At 42.5% G+C, this 17,671-nt stretch overlaps 3 protein-coding genes and 1 pseudogene across 3 annotated transcripts in view; 2 read left to right on the top strand and 2 right to left on the bottom strand.

Moving 5' to 3' along the window:
• LOC104677244 (olfactory receptor 3A1) overlaps window positions 1-2,965 on the bottom strand; it is a 44,862-nt gene extending 41,897 nt beyond the window's left edge. Inside the window, exon 1 of the mRNA XM_030923741.1 lies at window positions 2,845-2,965. The gene's annotated coding sequence lies outside the window, so the exon portion shown is untranslated. The remainder of the gene's footprint in view (window positions 1-2,844) is intronic.
• Window positions 2,659-3,594, top strand: LOC104677254 (olfactory receptor 1L6-like). Its single transcript, XM_010382235.2, has one exon. The coding sequence runs from the start codon at window positions 2,659-2,661 to the stop codon at window positions 3,592-3,594; it is 936 nt and encodes a 311-aa protein (XP_010380537.2).
• Window positions 3,595-8,684: 5,090 nt separating this feature from the next.
• LOC104677253 lies at window positions 8,685-12,746 on the top strand (annotated as a pseudogene).
• A 3,356-nt stretch (window positions 12,747-16,102) lies between these two features.
• LOC104677243 (olfactory receptor 1E1) lies at window positions 16,103-17,410 on the bottom strand. Its single transcript, XM_010382224.2, has one exon. It carries the CDS (start codon window positions 17,408-17,410, stop codon window positions 16,466-16,468), a length of 945 nt encoding a protein of 314 aa, XP_010380526.1. The 3' UTR covers window positions 16,103-16,465.
• Window positions 17,411-17,671: the final 261 nt, after the last annotated feature.

The raw sequence follows: 17,671 nt of genomic DNA, 5'->3' as shown, positions 1-17,671 counted from the left end.
CAGTTAGTGTAGTGCTTTTTACATTGTGCCTAGATGAAGGTTAAGGACAATGACTGACCTTTCTCTAGAGCCCCAGGGCCCAACACAATGCTGGACTCAGAGCAGACACTCAATAAAGGGGCACGAATTGTATGGCTGAGCTGTCACATGGCTAGAGCATTGTGTCCAACTCCTGTTAACGTGGACAAAGCAGAGAGTGACCAGAATGGAAAAGGACCTAAAAATATGGTTCTATAAGAAAAGATCTAAGGTACCAGGGGTGCTTGGGTTGAAGAAAAGAGCAATAGAATAGATGCCTTTGGCCACTATGTGAAAAGCCACAGAGGAAGCAGGCTTGACGTGTAGCTCTCGGGCCAAAACTGGAATCATTTATAGAAGTTACAGGAAAGTGGACTTCAGTTGAGATTCAGAAAAAGACTTAATTTAACTACAGTCCTCCAGCGCTGGACTGGCCTATCTCAAGAAGCCATCCATCATGGAAGAGACAGAAGCCATTAGAAGCTGAGGAAGAAGGAACTAACATCTATTAGCATCCGTTCTCTGCTACGTGCCTGTACATGTGTTGCCTCTTTAATCTTGACATCAACCATGTAAGAGAGGACTCAATATCCCCATTATAGATGAGGAGACTGAAGAGGACATGAAGTGGGTCCATGTTTCCACAGCCAATCAGGATGAAAATCCACGTGGCTCTAAAGCTAGTGCTCTTTTCACTGCATCATACGACCTGCCTAAGAGGAGCTGGGGAATAAGGGTTAGGAGTCAGCTGAGAAGAATCCTGTATCTGAAGAGAATGGATCGGAGGGGTGCCAAGGTCCTGGCTCTCTGATGCTACTACTCTATACTGGGGCAAGTGGCGGGGTTGGAAGGGGCATAGCAGATGATTTCCCTGGGACACCGACCGGGTGACAATGATACAGAAGCAGCAAAATATAAAAAATGTTATATATCTGGTTACCCTAGGAAGCTGACAAACTCCAGTTTGCCCTGGAGTTTGTCCATCACCCTTTCTCCTTCACGCTCCCTTCACCTCTGTTTTCACTCATTGCTCTTCCAAAAGCTTCACTCAACAAATATTTATTGAATAAATATTGCATACAGATCACTGGACAAGACAGTGAGATGCAGCTCCTTCCTGCAAGGAGCTTCCCTGCTAAGACCTGACTTAGTCCATCCTCCAGGATTTCACCAAAGCCTGGAGCTTTCCTGGCAAAGGGTAGGTGTGCTAGATTGGTTGAACACTGCTAGAAACCTTGGAGCAATGGGAGAAAAGGATGTGGTGTTTTAAGGAAGAGATTAAATGGGGGACAAAATGAGTGCATTGTTTCTGAGGTAACTGAAGTCACTTGGTTAACTGAGAAATTTAGAAGCGTTTTGTCCAGCTGATTTTGTGCACTGAGGAAAGCAAGGACAAGCCTTTCCCAGTGTCATGTGTGGATGTTTTACTCTCTCCACTCCATACCTCCTCTGCCAACAACCCCACACAATCTCTTCATTCAGTCTGGAACGCCCTCCCTGTCCCACATAACATCATGTCTGTTTGGTGAACCTGATTCAATCTCCAAGACCCAGTTCAAGTCTCACCTATTCTTGGAATTCTTCCCAAATTTTTCTAGGAAGAATAATTTACTTCCACTTGGTTCATAAAATTAATAAAGTATTAAACATGCTGCAAGCTACTGCAGGTCAAACTGTTCGGGGGCAGAAGCTAAGACTCATTCATCTTCCTGCTCTCTACAGTATGTATCTAGTACAGGGGTCAGCAAATTGTCCAAATCCAGACCACCAACTGTTTTGTTAATAAAGTTTTATTGGAACAGTACTGTGGCCATTTGTTTACTTTTTGTTGATGGATGCTTTTGCACTGCAACTTCAGAGCTGAGTTGTTGCAACAAGACTATATGGACCACAAGCCTAAAATATTAACTATACGATTCTTTACCCCCCCCCCAAAAAAAAACTTGTCAATTCCTGAACAACCATACAATGTGCAGTCAACAAATGAATGCTGAATGTAGTAAGGTGCTTTATGATAAAATTTTGACTGGTATTCAAATGGCCTGGGTCCGAATTCTGCTCCTAATTGTTTAAACAAATAATGATGATTAAGCAGATAGATGTTAGATAGATTACACAGATGATACATAGATCACATAGATAGTAGGGATAGATGGATAGAAGAGTTTAGATAGATAGATAGAGGAGTTTGGATAGATAGATGATAGAGGAGTTTTGAGGGCTTATTCTATGCCAGGCACTGTGCCAAGTATTATAAACTTATTCACTGTATCCAACAACCAATTCCGTGGATAGCTACTAGTATTTTCCTCATTAAAGAAGAAGAAAATGAGGCTCAGGGAGGTCGCAACACCTTTTGGTAGAGCCAGGATTCAAAGCAGGTCTGACCTACACCAAAGTTTGAGAGTTACCCACTATGCTAGAATACTCTTGAGAATCCGTTTCTTCATAAAATTAAGATTATTGGATGATCAAAGTGATTTTCAATCCATTTAGCAAGCAGAAATGTATATATTTATAAACATATATATTAAAATGTATATCTGGAACTTCAACATGCAGGAAGTCCATCCGGAGTTCTAGAATTTCGGCCGGCTGCCTCCTCCCTCCCCTCGGCATTTCCACCTGTCAGTCCTCTCCATGGCTCCGACCAACCTCACATCTGCCCCCGTGTTCCTCCTCCTCGGCCTGGTGGAAGGAACAGACGCCCACCCGCTGCTGTTCCTTGGCATCTATCTGCTCAACGCCCTGAGCAACCTGAGCATGGTGGTGCTGGTGAGGTGCGGCGGGGCCCTCTGCTCCCCCATGTATTACTTCTTGGGTCACCTGAACCTCGTGGACGTCTGCTTTACCACCGTCACGGTCCCCGGGCTGCTGGCCGGCCTGCTCCACCCGGGCCAGGACATATCCTTCCAGGCGTGCTTCGCCCAGATGTACTTCTTCGTGGCTCTGGGCATCACCGAGACCTACCTCCTGGCGGCCACGTCCTACCACCGCGCGACGGCGGTGTGCCGGCCCCTGCGCTACGGCGCGCTGGTGACGCCATGGCGCTGCGCCACGCTGGTGCGTGCGTCGTGGGCCGTGACGCACCTGCACTCGCTGCTGCACACGCTGCTCCTCTCCGCGCTTTCCCACCCGCGCGCCGCCCCCGTGCGCCACTTCTTTTGCGACATGGCGGTAATGCTGAGCTTGGCGACCTCGGACACGTCCGCCGCGGAGACGGCCATCTTTTCCGAGGGCCTGGCCGTGGTGTTGGCCCCGCTGCTTCTTGTGTTCCTCTCCTACGCGCGTATCCTACGCGTGGTGCTCCGCTTGCGCTCGGCCGGCGGCCGGCGCCGCGTCTTCTCCACCTGCGGGGCCCACCTGGTGGCGGTGGCGCTTTTCTTCGGCTCCGTCCTCTCCGTGTATTTCCGGCCGTCGTCTGCCTACTTGGCCCGCTACGACCGCCTGGCTGGTGTGGTCTACGCGGTCATCACGCCGACCTTGAACCCTTTCATCTACAGCCTTCGCAACAAAGAGGTCAAGAGCGCTCTGAAAAGGGTGCTCAGATGGAGGGCTGCACCCCAAGAGGCCTGAGGGCGAATCTGGCTCAATGGCATTTTCATAATAACAGTTACAGAAAAAACCTTGTTTTTTGGCTTTCCAAAGCACTATTAATTTCGATGTACTCTGGCTTATTTGTTGTTAAATAAGAAATTAGACCTGAAGTAAATATGACAACGTGTTTACTGTAGTGATGGATACATAGTAGGTTAAATTCATTTCTGTGTTGTCTGAATGTGTGAGATAGATTCTACTTTTAAATTTTGGGTAAATGAAAAGACGGCAAATGAAGGTAGGGAAATAATTTGTGAAGAGGGAGAAGAAAGAGTGTGACTAGCAGGAACCAGTGATTGGACGGGAAGCTTGAGAAGCAATGGATGCTTTATTTTATTTTATTTTATTTTTTTTTTTTTTTGAGATAATGTCTGGCTCTGGTGCCCACGCTGGAGTGCAGTGGCGCGATCTCAGCTCACTACACCACCGCCTCCTGGATTCAAGCGATTCTCCCGCCTCAGTCTCCCAAATAGCCAGGATTACAGGCGCCTGCCACCACACCCGGCTAATGTTTTGTATTTTCTTTACTAGAGACGGGGTTGACCAGGCTGGTCTCGAACTCCTGGCCTCAAGTGATACCCCTGCCTGGGCCTTCCAAAGTGCTGGGATTACAGGCGTGAGCCTCCGCACCCAGCCCAGGGGAGGATCTTAAAGAGCTGTTGTTGGATGCCCCTGCAGACTCCTCCTGAAGACACTTCAAGATCCAGTTATTTTTTAAGTGGCTTTTAAAAATTTAAATTCTGGCCGGGCGTGGTGGCTCAAGCCTGTAATCCCAGCACTATGGGAGGCCGAGACGGGCGGATCACGAGGTCAGGAGATCAAGACCATCCTGGCTAACACGGTGAAACCCTGTCTCTACTAAAAAAAAAATACAAAAAACTAGCCGGGCGAGGTGGCGGGCGCCCATTGTCCCAGCTACTCTGGAGGCTGAGGCAGGAGAATGGTGTGAACCCAGGAGGTAGAGCTTGCAGTGAGCTGAGATCCGGCCACTGCACTCCAGCCTGGGCGACAGGGCGAGACTCCGTCTCAAAAAAAAAAAAAAAAAAAAAAAAAAAAAAAAAAAAAAAAAAAAAAAAAAAATTTAAATTCTTTTCCTAGATACTATGTCAACCATTTTTATTGTAAAAATTCAGAGTTAAAGATAAAGTTCTCCTTGACTACCACCCAAATCAACCTCCACTGCCATCCCAATTATCAGTTGAATCTCTTGCTCTTTCCTTCACTTTTGCTCTTTCGCTCTGATTTTGAAACATAGTGTCATTCTATTTATATATATTCCGATTTTGAAACATAGTGTCATTCTATTTATATATTCTGATTTTGAAACATAGTGTCATTCTATATATATTCTGATTTTGAAACATAGTGTCATTCTATTTATATATATACTGATTTTGAAACATAGTGTCATTCTATTTATATAATTCTGAAGTTTCCTTTTTTTATGAAACAATACATCTAGAAGACCTCGTCTTACTACCACCAATAGAATGCCTTCATTCTTAACTTCATGCTATACAATCCTAGACTGTGGATCTTCCACAGTTTAATCAGTCCCTTATTGATAAATATTTATGTTTTTCTAATTTTTCACTATTGCAAGGTTGTAATGAAAATTCTTGCAATAAAAATAATAAAAGCTGGGTGGACGTGGTGGCTCACGCCTGTAATCCCAGAACTTTGGGAGGCCGAGGCAGGTGGATCACCTGAGGTCAGAAGTTCAAGAGCAGCCTCGCCAACATGGTGAAACCCTGTCTCTACTAAAAATACAAAAATTAGCTGAGTGTGGTGAAGGACGCCTGTAATCCCAGCTACTGGGGAGGCTGAGGCAGGAAAATCGCTTCAACCCAGGAGGTGGTGGAGGTTGCAGTGAACCGAGATTGCACCAGTGCACTCCAGCCTGGGTGACAGAGTGAGAGTCTGTCTCAAAAAAATAATAATTAAAATTTAAAAGCTAACATTAAGTGAGAAACTGTTACATGGCAGACACTTTTAAAAAGAATATAATCACAAAGGATATTTTAAATCTTTCTAGAACGTCTCAAGTAAATTTAAAAATCAGAATAAGACTTTTCTAACCAAAGACAAACTGCAAAAGCTAGCTCAATTATATATACAATGTCTGAATAGACCATTAAAATAAATATTTGAGAAGGGAAAATGAAGACAATATAAACCAAAAAAACATCTCTAATGAAAGTCTTGAGGCCGACAATAAGCATATGAAAACATATTCAACATTATTATTCATCAGGGAAATGCAAATTAAAATCATAATAAGATACTACTACATACCCATCAGAATATCAAATGTTAGAAACAACAGATTGAGAATATCAAAGGTTAGCAAGGATGTGGAACAATTAACACCCTCATATATTGCTAGTAAGACTGTAAAAGAATAAAACTGCTTTGCGAACTGTTGGCAGTTCCCAACGTTTTAGTATTTACCCAGTCTACAGCACAGAAATTTTGCTCCTGAAGTACCCAAAATAAGTGAAAACAAATGTCCAGCAAAAGATGTATATAAGAATTTTCAAAGAGGCTTCAGTCATAGTAGCTAAAACTGAACAACCCAAATGCGCATCAGCAGAAGGAATAAGTCAACTGCGGCATAATCATTTCAATGGTATACAATGCAGCAGTGAAAAAGATTGAACTCTGATGATTCACACGACATGGATACATCTTTAAAACATGATGAGTAGAAGAATCTAAAAATATATATATATTGTATGATTCCATCTATTCAAAGTTCATGAGCCGGCAAATTCATCTCCGGTGGCAGAAACCACAGTAGTCATTACCCTCTGGATGTGGGTGGGGACTGACAAGGAGGGGGCACAAGGAAAATTTCTGAAGTGACATAAATCCTCTCTATCTTGATCTGTACAGTGGTCACACGGGTGTCAAATTCAGCAGGTTGTACACTTAAGATTTGTGCACTATATTTAAATTATATTACAATGAAAAATTCTCGGGTGAGGAGGCTTTCTGGGTTTTTCAAAATTTCAAGGACCAAATACTCCCCTTTTCAGACTCTCAAGAATAACCCCCAGGCTCTATGTAATGCATTCCAGAACCTAAAATTAAGTAAAATTAAAATAGCTACCTAATTTACTGAAGAAGAAAAATACAAGACACGAACAAAATTATAGACCAGTTCTGCTGTGAAAATGGATATTAAAATGATGTCTGAAACACTAATAATAATCCCATCTTTTCATATTTGAAGTCACGCTAATATGTTCAATTTAAAAATTTAGGATTACCTCATCTGAGGCAAAACGGCTTCTTAAAAACTCAATACCAGGTCCTGATCAAAGCTCAGAATAAAATAAAAAGCGACTTCCTTAACAAACTGTGTTACAGTCAGCCAAGGCTGTACCTTATCCTCGCTCTGGATGAGAACAGTCTTTAATTCTCTAAATGGCAATAAAATGGAAATTATAGGACCCCTAGACAATCCTATTAAAAGATTTTGCTCTCCCTTTATTCTTTATCAACTATAATACCAGGTATAATGTACACTGCTCCCAGCCAGGATTCTTCAACGCATCAAACAGCTCCAGTGCCTCTGAACTCAGCAGTGGGTTACTTGCCCTGGATCTACCATCTAAGTCTCTGCTAGCAGCACTGAATGACTGCTGGCAATGGAACAGGTTGTTCTCCTATTTATTTATTTATTTATTTATTTATTTATTTATTTATTTAGAGACAGGATCTTGTTCTGTCGCCCAGGCTGGAGTGCAATGACGCAATCTCAGCTCACCACAACCTCCGCCTCTCAGGTTTGAGAGATTCTTCTGTCTCAGCCTCATGAGTAGCTGGAACTACAGGTGTGTACCACCACATTGGGCTAATTTTTATATATTTAGTAGAGACAGGGTTTCACCATGTTGGCCAGGCTGGTCTCGAACTCCTGGCCTCAGGTGATCCACCTGCCTTGGCCTCCCAAATTGCTGGAATTACAGGCATGAGCCACCACACCTAGCCTGTTCTATTTTTAACAGCTTCACTCAGGACAGGTCATAGGGACATCTAAACAGCCTTTCCTTTTATCTTGATTAGGACACTGATAGGATGAAATCAGCAAGAAGTATTAATTCTTTTTTCTTTTTCTTTCTTTCTTTCTTTTTTTGTTTTTTATTTTTTTGAGATGGAGTCTCACTCTGTTGCCCAGGCTGGTGTGCAATGGCATGATCTCGGCTCACTGCAACCTCCGCTTCCCGGATTCAAGTGATTCTCCTGCTTCAGCCTGCTGAGTAGCTGGGATTACAGGCATGCGCCACCACACCCAGCTAATTTTTGTATTTTTAGTAGAGATGGGGTTTCACCATGTTGGTCAGGATGGTCTCGATCTCTTGACCTCGTGATCCACCTGCCTTGGCCTCCCAAAGTGCTGGGATTACAGGTGTGAGCCACTGCGTCTGGCCAAGCATTATTTCTAAACCAAAGAGACTTTGAACAGGGATTTGCAATTACTTCACAGTCTTCTACCTCATAAATATGAAGCCTATTTCTTGGAAGAGGTTTAGAGACAATGGTGTCCTTGCTTCAGCACGATAGTTGGTCAATTCTGACTAAACCACAATGCTAAAATTGGATGTCTCGGGCCCTAAGAAGGGCATTTTTCTGAGAATTTCCCAAAATATATAATTTAAAAATTATAAAGAGTCAACATCACACGTAATAGTGAAAATTTTAAACTATGAAAAAATTTTGGTGGGGGTGGAGTTGGTGAGATGTTGGTCAAAGGGTGCAAAATTTCAGACAGTATTCCTCCTATCTAGGAGGAATAAATTTAAAAGATTTATCACAACATGGTGACTGTAGTTAACAATATATTGTATTCTTGAAAAATACTAAGAGAGTAGATGTGCTCTCACCACAAAAAAAGATAACTATGTGAGGTAATGTATATGTTAATTCGCTAGATTTGGTCATTCTGCAGTGTATACATACTTTAAAGTATCATGTTGTGCATGATCAATACATACAATTTTATCTCTCAATTTGAAAAACATAAAATAAATGCATCAGAAAAAATAATTTTGGAAGTAATCAAAATGGAAGACGTTAATCAAAAGCAGCATTGTCCACTAGTAATAAAATGTAAGTCACAAATGTGAGTCACATAAGTAATTTTAAATTTTCAATAAACACATTTTAAAAGGTAGAAATAGCCAGGCACACACCTGTAGTCCCAGCTGCTCAGATGACTGAGGGGAGACGATTGCTTGAGCCCAAGAGTTCAAAGCCATAGTGTGCGATGATCAGATGTGTGAATAGCCACTGAACTCCAACCTTGGCAACATAGCAAAACACCATCTCTAAAAACATTAAATGGCTTTTTCCTTTTTAGAAGATGAATGTTAATAACTTTATGTGGTATAAATAAACTATAGAATATTACTCAGCCATAGAACAGAATGAAATAATGGCCACAGAAACTTGGCTGGAGCTGGAGGCCATTATTCTAAGTGAAGTAACTCAGGAATGGAAAAACAAATATTGTATGTTCTCACTTATAAGTGGGAGCTAAGCCATGAGGATGCAAAGGCATAAGATTAATAATGGACTCTGGGGACTCCGGGACAAAGGATGGGATGGGGGTTGTTAGCAATGAAAAGTTCCTAGTTCCTCTTCAAAATTTATCTTTGTAAAGAACAATAAGTGTTAAAAATAGTAGTTCCTCTTAAAACTCCCTTCAAGTTTTCCTTGCTTGCTTTTTATGTTACATACCAATGAATCTTTTATTTTACTAATGACTTTTTGTTATACCCCAGATAGCTGTTGAAAATAGTAAGGAAATGAGTATATCCTATGTCCTTGTACTTTAACCAGGACCTAAATTGTTTGTTCTAGTCACCAGTCTGCCTAGATATTGCCCAGACATGCCCAGACATGTTCCAGCTTGCAGCCTATGCCTCTTCCTTATTTGGAAATGTTATTGTCATCCTAGCTTTCCATAAGCAACCCCCCTTCCTTTCTTGTTCCCCATTGTGCACCTTTACCTATTTAGGAAAGTCTTGCGTTTTTAGCCAATCAGGATCAGTCTAGATTGTGCAGTCCAGCTCCAGCCAATGTCCTCCAGATAGGACATAGCAGTAGGGACCCAGTGCATCAGGTATAAGAATCCCTGCTTTCCTTTGTTTGGTGTGCTCTCATGGCAATCTGGCTTGCAACCAGCACCCTTCTGCAGAAGTAAAATTGCCTTGCTGAGAAATCCTTTGTTCAAGTGCTCGTGTTCTTTACGACTCCAAGCTTTCATTTCCAACAGGGTGAGGGATAAAAAAACTACATATTGGGTACCGCGTACACTGCTTGGGTGACAGGTGCACCAAAATCTCAGAAATCACTAAAGAACCTATCCACGTAACCAAAAAACACCTATATCTCAAAAACTATTGAAATTTAAAATAATAATAATTTTTTTTTTTTTTTTTTTTTGAGACGGAGTCTCGCTCTGTCGCCCAGGCTGGAGTGCAGTGGCCGGATCTCAGCTCACTGCAAGCTCCGCCTCCCAGGTTTACACCATTCTCCTGCCTCAGCCTCCCGAGTAGCTGGGACTACAGGCGCCCACCACCTTGCCCGGCTAGTTTTTTGTATTTTTTAGTAGAGACGGGGTTTCACCATGTGAGCCAGGATGGTCTCGATCTCCTGACCTCGTGATCCACCCGTCTCGGCCTCCCAAAGTGCTGGGATTACAGGCTTGAGCCACCGTGCCCGGCTAAAATAATAATTTAAAAAAAAAAATAACATTTTTAAGCCAATATATCAAAAATATCATTTCAACAAATAACCAATATTTAAAATTATTAATGCTATAGTGTACCTCTGTTTTTCTTGCTGTCTTCAATATCCAGTATGTTTTTATACTCACAGCATATCTCTGTTTGAACTAGCCTCTTTCAAGTGCTCAACAGCTGCATGTGGCTACTGTGTTACCCAGCACAGATGTCCAGCAGATCTAAGACACAACTTCTCCATGGACTATTCTGTATCCAGTTAAAATGAAATGTAGACATTTTAAAGGGAGTAGCAGGGCTGAAAAATGGAAACTAGTGGGCTGGTGGCTCATGCCCGTAGTGGTGGCTCCCAGCACTTTGGGAGGCCAAGGTGGGCAGGTCACCTGAGGTCAGGAGTTCAAGACCAGCTTAGCCAACATGGCAAAACTCTCTCTCTACTACAAATACAAAAATTAGCTGGGCATGGTGGGGGGTGTCTGTAATCCCAGCTACTGGGGAGGCTGAGGCATGAGAATCATTTGAACCCAGGAGGTGGAGGTTGCAGTGAGCCAAGATTGTGCCACTGCACTCCAGCCTGGGCAACAGAGCAGGAAAAACAGACTTTTTCGTCTCAAAAAGAATAGAAAAGAAACTAGTGCCATTAGCATGCCAAGTTTTGAGAAATTTCTGGATCATATGAAGCCAATGTGAATCAGATTGAGGAAAAGTTAATCAGGGTAATTGGCTCTCACACAACACAAGCAAAGGAGAGGCCTAGAAAACAAATGGCCCATTTTCCCCAGAAGTGCTCGAATATCCTCCAATCCAGAAAACAAACATAGATGGTGTGGCCTGGGCCCTGGCTGGAGAAGAGGCCACTGGGCTGAGTGAATGTGACAAGCCCCCACCCCCACTGCCTTCCTCCGAAGAACACGAGAAGTGTGGGTGACCCCGAGGCCCCGCCAGGCCCCAGACCCCACCCAGCAGCCCCGCAGCCAAGCTGAGCAGCAGCACTAGGCAGGTCACCCTGAAGACCCTCCAGCAATGAACCTGCTGGATAGTCATCGACCCGGAGGAGACGGTGAAAGCACTGAAAGAGAAGACTGAATCTGAAAAAGGGAAAGATGCCTTTCCTGTAGCAGGTCAAAATTAATTTAGGCAGGCAAAATGCTCAGTGATGATACTGCTCTCAGAGAATATAAAATTGATGCGAAAAACTTTGTGGTGGTTATTGTGACAAAACCCAAAGCGGTGTCAACACCAGCACCAGCTAAAACTCAGCAATCTACACCTGCCACCGCTATGCATTACTTCTGCCGCTGTGCACTACTTCCGCCGCTGTGCACTACTTTTCCTGCTGAGCATTACTTCCCCTGCTGTGCACTACTTCCGCCGCTGTGCACTACTTTTCCTGCTGAGCATTACTTCCCCTGCTGTGCGCTACTCCCTCAGCCGTGCACTACTTCCCCTGCTGTGCATTACTTCCCCCACTGTGAACTACTTCCTCCGTTGTGCACTACTCCCTCCGCCGTGCACTACTCCCTCCGCCGTGCACTACTTCCCCTGCCGTGCACTACTTCCCCTGCCGTGGACTACTTCCAGCGCTGTGCATTATTCCTCCGCCATGCACTACTTCCGTCGCTGTGCTGTGCACTACTTCCGTCGCTGTGCATTACTGCTGCACTGTGCACTACTTCCTCCGCCGTGCAGTACTTGCCCCACCATGCACCACTCCCTGCGCTGTGCACCGCCTCCTGCGCTGTGCACCAATTCCTCGGCTGTGCATTATTTCTCCGCTGTGCATTATTTCTCCACTGTGCATTACCTCCTCCACAGCAACAACTGTGGCTCAGGTTCCACCCTGTCCCTGCTTTGGTTCCCAGTTCCACACCTGCGTCCCTCACTCCAGCATCAGCGACAGCATCTTCTAAACCTGCACCTACTAAAGCAACTAAACAAGGGAAAGCTGCAGAAAAGCCAGCAGAGAGGCCAGTGGCCGCTAGCCCAACATCCACTGATGGGACTTCGGAAGATTCTTCTCATCAAACCCTTTTGAAGATGCGACATGTGCACCTGTGACAGGTCAGTCTTAGGAGAATATGGTAACTGCAATCATGTCAATGGGCTATGAAGGAGAGCAAGTAATTGCAGCCCTGAGAGCCAGCTTCAACAACCCTGACAGCAGTGGAGAATCCCTGAAGATGGAGAAAGTCAGACTATGGTTGACCCCCCTCAAGCACCTAGTACTGGGACTCCTTAGTCTGTATCAGTGACTGCAGTTGCAGCAACTATGACAGCTAGGACTACACCCCCCTGGAATTTTTACAGAATCAGCCTCAGTTTCAACAGATGAGACAAATTATTCAACAGAATCCTTCCCTGCCTCCAGAGAAAGGTTAAAGGCGTTAGGATTTCCTGAAGGATTTGTGATACAAGCATATTTTGCTTGTGAGAAGAATGAGAGTTTGGCGGCCAGTTTTCTTGTACAGTAGAACTTCGATGAAGACTGAAAGGGACTTTTCTGTATCTCATACTTCACATCAGTCTGTTACACTCACTTGTCCACTGGATTGTCTGGGATGAGTTGGGCTCGTATCCACAATACTTGGTATAAGGAGGCAGATTGTTGAGAGTGGGGAAGGACGGATGTAGGATATCGGGCAGGGATAAATACACTGCATGTCTCTTCACTTAGCAGATGTCGCAACTCCACGCAGGGTGTAAAATATTGTACAACCAAACATCAGTTTTTGCAGATCTTTATTTCTTCCATAAAACAGCAGGTAATTTTTCCTAGGTTTCAGTCTTTTTAGTACCAGACCCAGAAACATAGTGTAATGCCCTGCTTTATATTTCTTTGACTTAACATTGGTTTCAGAAAGAATCTTAGCTATCTGGAATTTACAGTCTCTGTTTCATGGCAACACTGAATAATGGCTTTGTGAAATTAAAAAAAAAAAAAATGTAGCAACTCTGAACAGAAATGCCAAATTATTGATAGTTAATTGTTGCCACTTCAAAAATGAGTATAAAGTTAATGTGTAAGGAAGCCTATTCTTCCATGTTAACTACTTGGGGTGGGAGGGGAGAAAGGGAACCTTTTCTTAAAATAAAAATAATGACTGCTATTTTAAAATTTCTTGATCATTGAATGTGAGATCCTTCTAACATGATTTGAGAAACTGTATGAGTATAGGCAGAGTTATTTTTCTGTTTACATTATTTTTTGTTTTGTTTTGGAGGAAAATTGGTAGGTGTCTAATTACTGTTTACTTCATTCTTATGTTGCAGTAAAAGTTTTTTTGGTTTTTGGTTTTTTTGGAGACAGAGTCTTGCTCTGTTCCCAGGCTGGGGTGCAATGGTGCAATCTCGGCTCACTGCAATCTCTGCCTCCTGGGTTCAAGCGATTCTCCTGCCTCAGCCTTAAAATTAACTTGTAGAAAGTTAGTAAACTTGATGCACTCTAACCAACCAAGGAATTAGTCAAAATTAAAAACTCAAAATTTAAAAGTCATAATATTAAAAATGGTATGTAAAATTTTATTTAACAATAATAAAGAAAAATATGTCTTATGGTAATAAATGCAGATAGCATGCTTTATCTTTTAATAACAAAGTTGAATTTAAGGCAAATGGCATTACAGAGACCAAAATTCACTGCTATAATAAAGGAGATAAGCTGGGCGCGGTGGCTCACGCCTGTAATCCCAGCACTCTGGGAGGCCAAGGCGGGCGGATCACGAGGTCAGGAGATCGAGACCATCCTGGCTAACACAGTGAAACCCCTGTCTCTACTAAAAATACAAAAAATTAGCCAGGCGTGGGGGCGGCACCTGTGGTCCCAGCTACTCGGGAGGCTGAGGCAGGAGAATCGCTTGAACCCGGGAGGCAGAGGTTGCAGTGAGCTGAGATCACACTACTGCACTCCAGCCTGGGTGACAGAGCGAGACTCTGTCTCAAAAAATAAAAATAAAAATAAAAAAATAAAGGAGATAAAAAGATTGTTTTAGGGTAAGGCAATGCATAATACCCTTGCCTTGTAACATATGTCATAACATATTTTATATGTTGAGCCCGGGAGGTGGAGGTTGCAGTGAGCCGAGATGATACCATTGCACTCCAGCCTGGGTGACAGAGCGAGACTCATTTTTAAAAATAATAATAAAAAAGAATACAAATTGACCAATGTTGGAAACTTACTCACACCACAAGTAGAGATAAGAGTTTTAAAAAGATTTATAATCCTTTGGGTATATACCCAATAATGGGATTGCTGGGTCAAATGGTATTTCTGGTTCTAGATCCTTGAGGAATTGCCATACTTATATGAATACAACACAACATAATTATGAGTGTAATTTGAGTAATATCTACTCAAATACATTCAACTGCAATCCAAACAAAATTCCCAATGGAATTATTTTTGTGGAGATGGACAAGTTTATTCTCAAGTTCTCTTGAAAGACAAAATAGGTAAAATTTATAAGAAATATTTGAAAAATAGGAACCATAAATTGGTTGTTTGTCTACCAAGTATCAATATATACTTGAGAAAACCCAATAATTAAAACAGTATCTATTTATTCAGGAACAGGAATTGACAAAAAAGATCAATTGAGTGAAAAGAACATTAAAAATAGTCCTGTGTATGTGAGGATTTGTTTTGTGACTAAGAAAATCAATGGGAGAAAGGATATACTACCGGGGAAATTGACATGGGAAAATATTAAATGAAAATTTTGCAGTACAAGTAAAATTATATTTCAGATGGTTTAAAAAGCTAAACTTAAATTATAATCTATAAAATACTCTAATATAAAATAATATTTATAATTTATGCAAAACTGGAGAAGCGCTATAAAAAGGTTGACATATTTGACCAGATAGAAATAGGAAAGTTTTTTGGGACAAAAGATAACGGAAATTTGAAAAAGAAGTAACAGGCTATAACACGTCTCATAAACACAAGATTGAAATTTAAAATATACAAAGAGCTCCTATAATCTAATAAAAATAAAACACACCTGAGTAAAAGTGTACAAAGAATATTTACAGAACATTCATAAAGAATAAACAATATAAGAAGATGTTCAGCTTTAGTGTTAACCAGGAAAAAAACTTGAAAAAGCCTGGGCGCGGTGACTCACACCTGTAATCCTAGCACTTTGGGAGGTTGAGATGGGCGGATCACTTGTGGTCAGGAGTTCGAGACCAGCCTGGCCAACATGGTGAAACCCCGTCTCTACTAAAAACACAAAAATTAGCCAGACGTGGTGGCACATGCCTGTAATCCCAGCTACTTGGGAGGCTGAGGCAGGAGGATCACTTGAACCCAGGAGGTGGAGGTTGCAGTGAGCCAAGATCATGCCATTGTAGTCTAGCCTGGGTGACAGAGCAAGACTCAGTCTCATAAATAATAAACAAATAAATAATTCCACAAGCCAGGCGCGGTGCCTCATGCCTGTAATCCCAGCACTTTGAACAGCCAAGGCGGGAGGATCACTTGAAGCCAGGAATTCAAGACCAGCCTGAGAAACATAGGGAGACCTCATCTCTACAAAAAAAAAAAAAATCTTAAAAATTAGCTGGGTATAGTGGTGCATGCCTGTAGTCCTCGCTACTTGGGAGGCTGAAGCAGGAGAATCCCTTGAGTCCAGAAGGTGGAGGCTACAGTGAGCCATGATTGTGCCACTGCACTCCAGCCTGGGCAACAGAGTGAGACCCTGTCTGAAATACAAAATAAAAATAAATAAAAATTTTTAAATTTTTAAAAAAAAATAAATTAAAATGATTCTACAGTCAAAGCAAAACTCGGAGTAACATAACAAAATCCTGTGATAATTTAAGAATGTGGGGCACGAAGACCATCTAAAACAATCATTCTTAAACTATGTTTTTCCAGGATCACCTTGGGAAGACAAACAGGAAGTCTTAGCCAGGTCACCAAGACCCCCTTCCCTAGTCCAACTACTCAGCTATACTTCATCTCCACTATATATTGAAAAATTATGTAAGATGCCATTTCAACAAAAGTATTTATGGTGAGGAAATAATCTAGAATATTCCAATAATGTCAATATTTTACTGGATAAACTATGTAATAGCTCCAAGTGTTATCATCAGAGAGATAAGAAAGTTTTCTTTTGATGAATGATTCTGCCCAGGGCTCCCTTCATGTCTCTGTTCCTCAGGCTGTAGATGAAGGGGTTCAGCATGGGGGTCACCACAGTGTACATCATAGCCATGACAGTCTCCTTTAGAGTAGAACTATTCGCTGATGGGCCTAAGTAGAGGCCAATAATGGTCCCATAGAACAGTGACACCACAGAGAGGTGGGAGCCACAAGTAGAGAAGGCCTTGCAGATACCCTTAGACGAAGGGACCTTAAGGATGGAGGAGACAATCCATGCATAGGACCCAAGGATGAGTAGGAATGGGATGACAAGAATCAGCCCTCCCATGATAAATATCACCAATTCATTAACTCGAGTGTCAGAGCAGGCCAGCTTCAGCAGAGCAGACATATCACAGAAAAAGTGGGGGATCACATTGTCTGCACAAAAACACAACCTGGCCATGAGTAAAGTGTGTAACATGGCATGGAAGGTGGTCAGTACCCAGGACAGCGCCACCAGGGAGAGACAGAGCATGGGGTTCATGATGGCGGTGTAGTGCAGGGGGAAGCAGATGGCCACATAGCGGTCATAGGCCATGGCCACAAGAAGGAAGCTCTCCAGGTCTCCAAAAAACAGGAAGAAGTACATTTGGGTAAGGCAGTCCGCATAGGGGATGGATGGGTCTTGGTTCTGCATGTTCTGTAACAACTTGGGAATGGTCACGGAAGAGAAGCAGAGGTCTGAGAAGGACAAGTGGCTGAGAAACAAATACATAGGCGTGTGGAGATGGGAGTCCAATTGAGTGAGGACAATGATGAGGAGGTTCCCCAGGAGGGTGGTAAGATACATGGCCAAGAACAGGGCATAGAACAGGTTTTGCTGCTCTGGCTGGATGGGCAGGCCCAGGAGCAGGAACTCTGAGATGCTGGTTTGATTTCGTCCCATCATGCTCTGTCTCCAGTATCTTTAAGGGAAAACAATACTGTCCTTTAAAAATGTGAATTTTAAAATGGAGATACTTGTGTGACACTTGGTCTGTTCGGTGTTTTGCAAAAATTCTTTATTTAACTGACATTACAATAATTATCTCTATACCATGAATATCTATAATAAGAATTGCTATAATCAGAAATGACTTATTTAACTTTATCTTTTTCCTCTTCATTTATCTTTAACATGTAACAATATTCCATCCTTTCTAAAATACTC

Source organism: Rhinopithecus roxellana, chromosome 19 (genome assembly GCF_007565055.1).
Source record: "Rhinopithecus roxellana isolate Shanxi Qingling chromosome 19, ASM756505v1, whole genome shotgun sequence".
In the NCBI taxonomy this organism is placed as follows: Eukaryota; Metazoa; Chordata; class Mammalia; order Primates; family Cercopithecidae; genus Rhinopithecus; species Rhinopithecus roxellana.
Note: the sequence above shows the minus strand (reverse complement) of the source record. Positions and strands in the feature narration are given on the sequence as shown.

What these genes read in the sequence shown, in the direction of transcription:
- LOC104677243 (XM_010382224.2), bottom strand. Translation starts at nt 17,410, where the DNA reads ATGATGGGACGAAATCAAACCAGCATCTCAGAGTTCCTGCTCCTGGGC.
- LOC104677254 (XM_010382235.2), top strand. Translation starts at nt 2,659, where the DNA reads ATGGCTCCGACCAACCTCACATCTGCCCCCGTGTTCCTCCTCCTCGGC.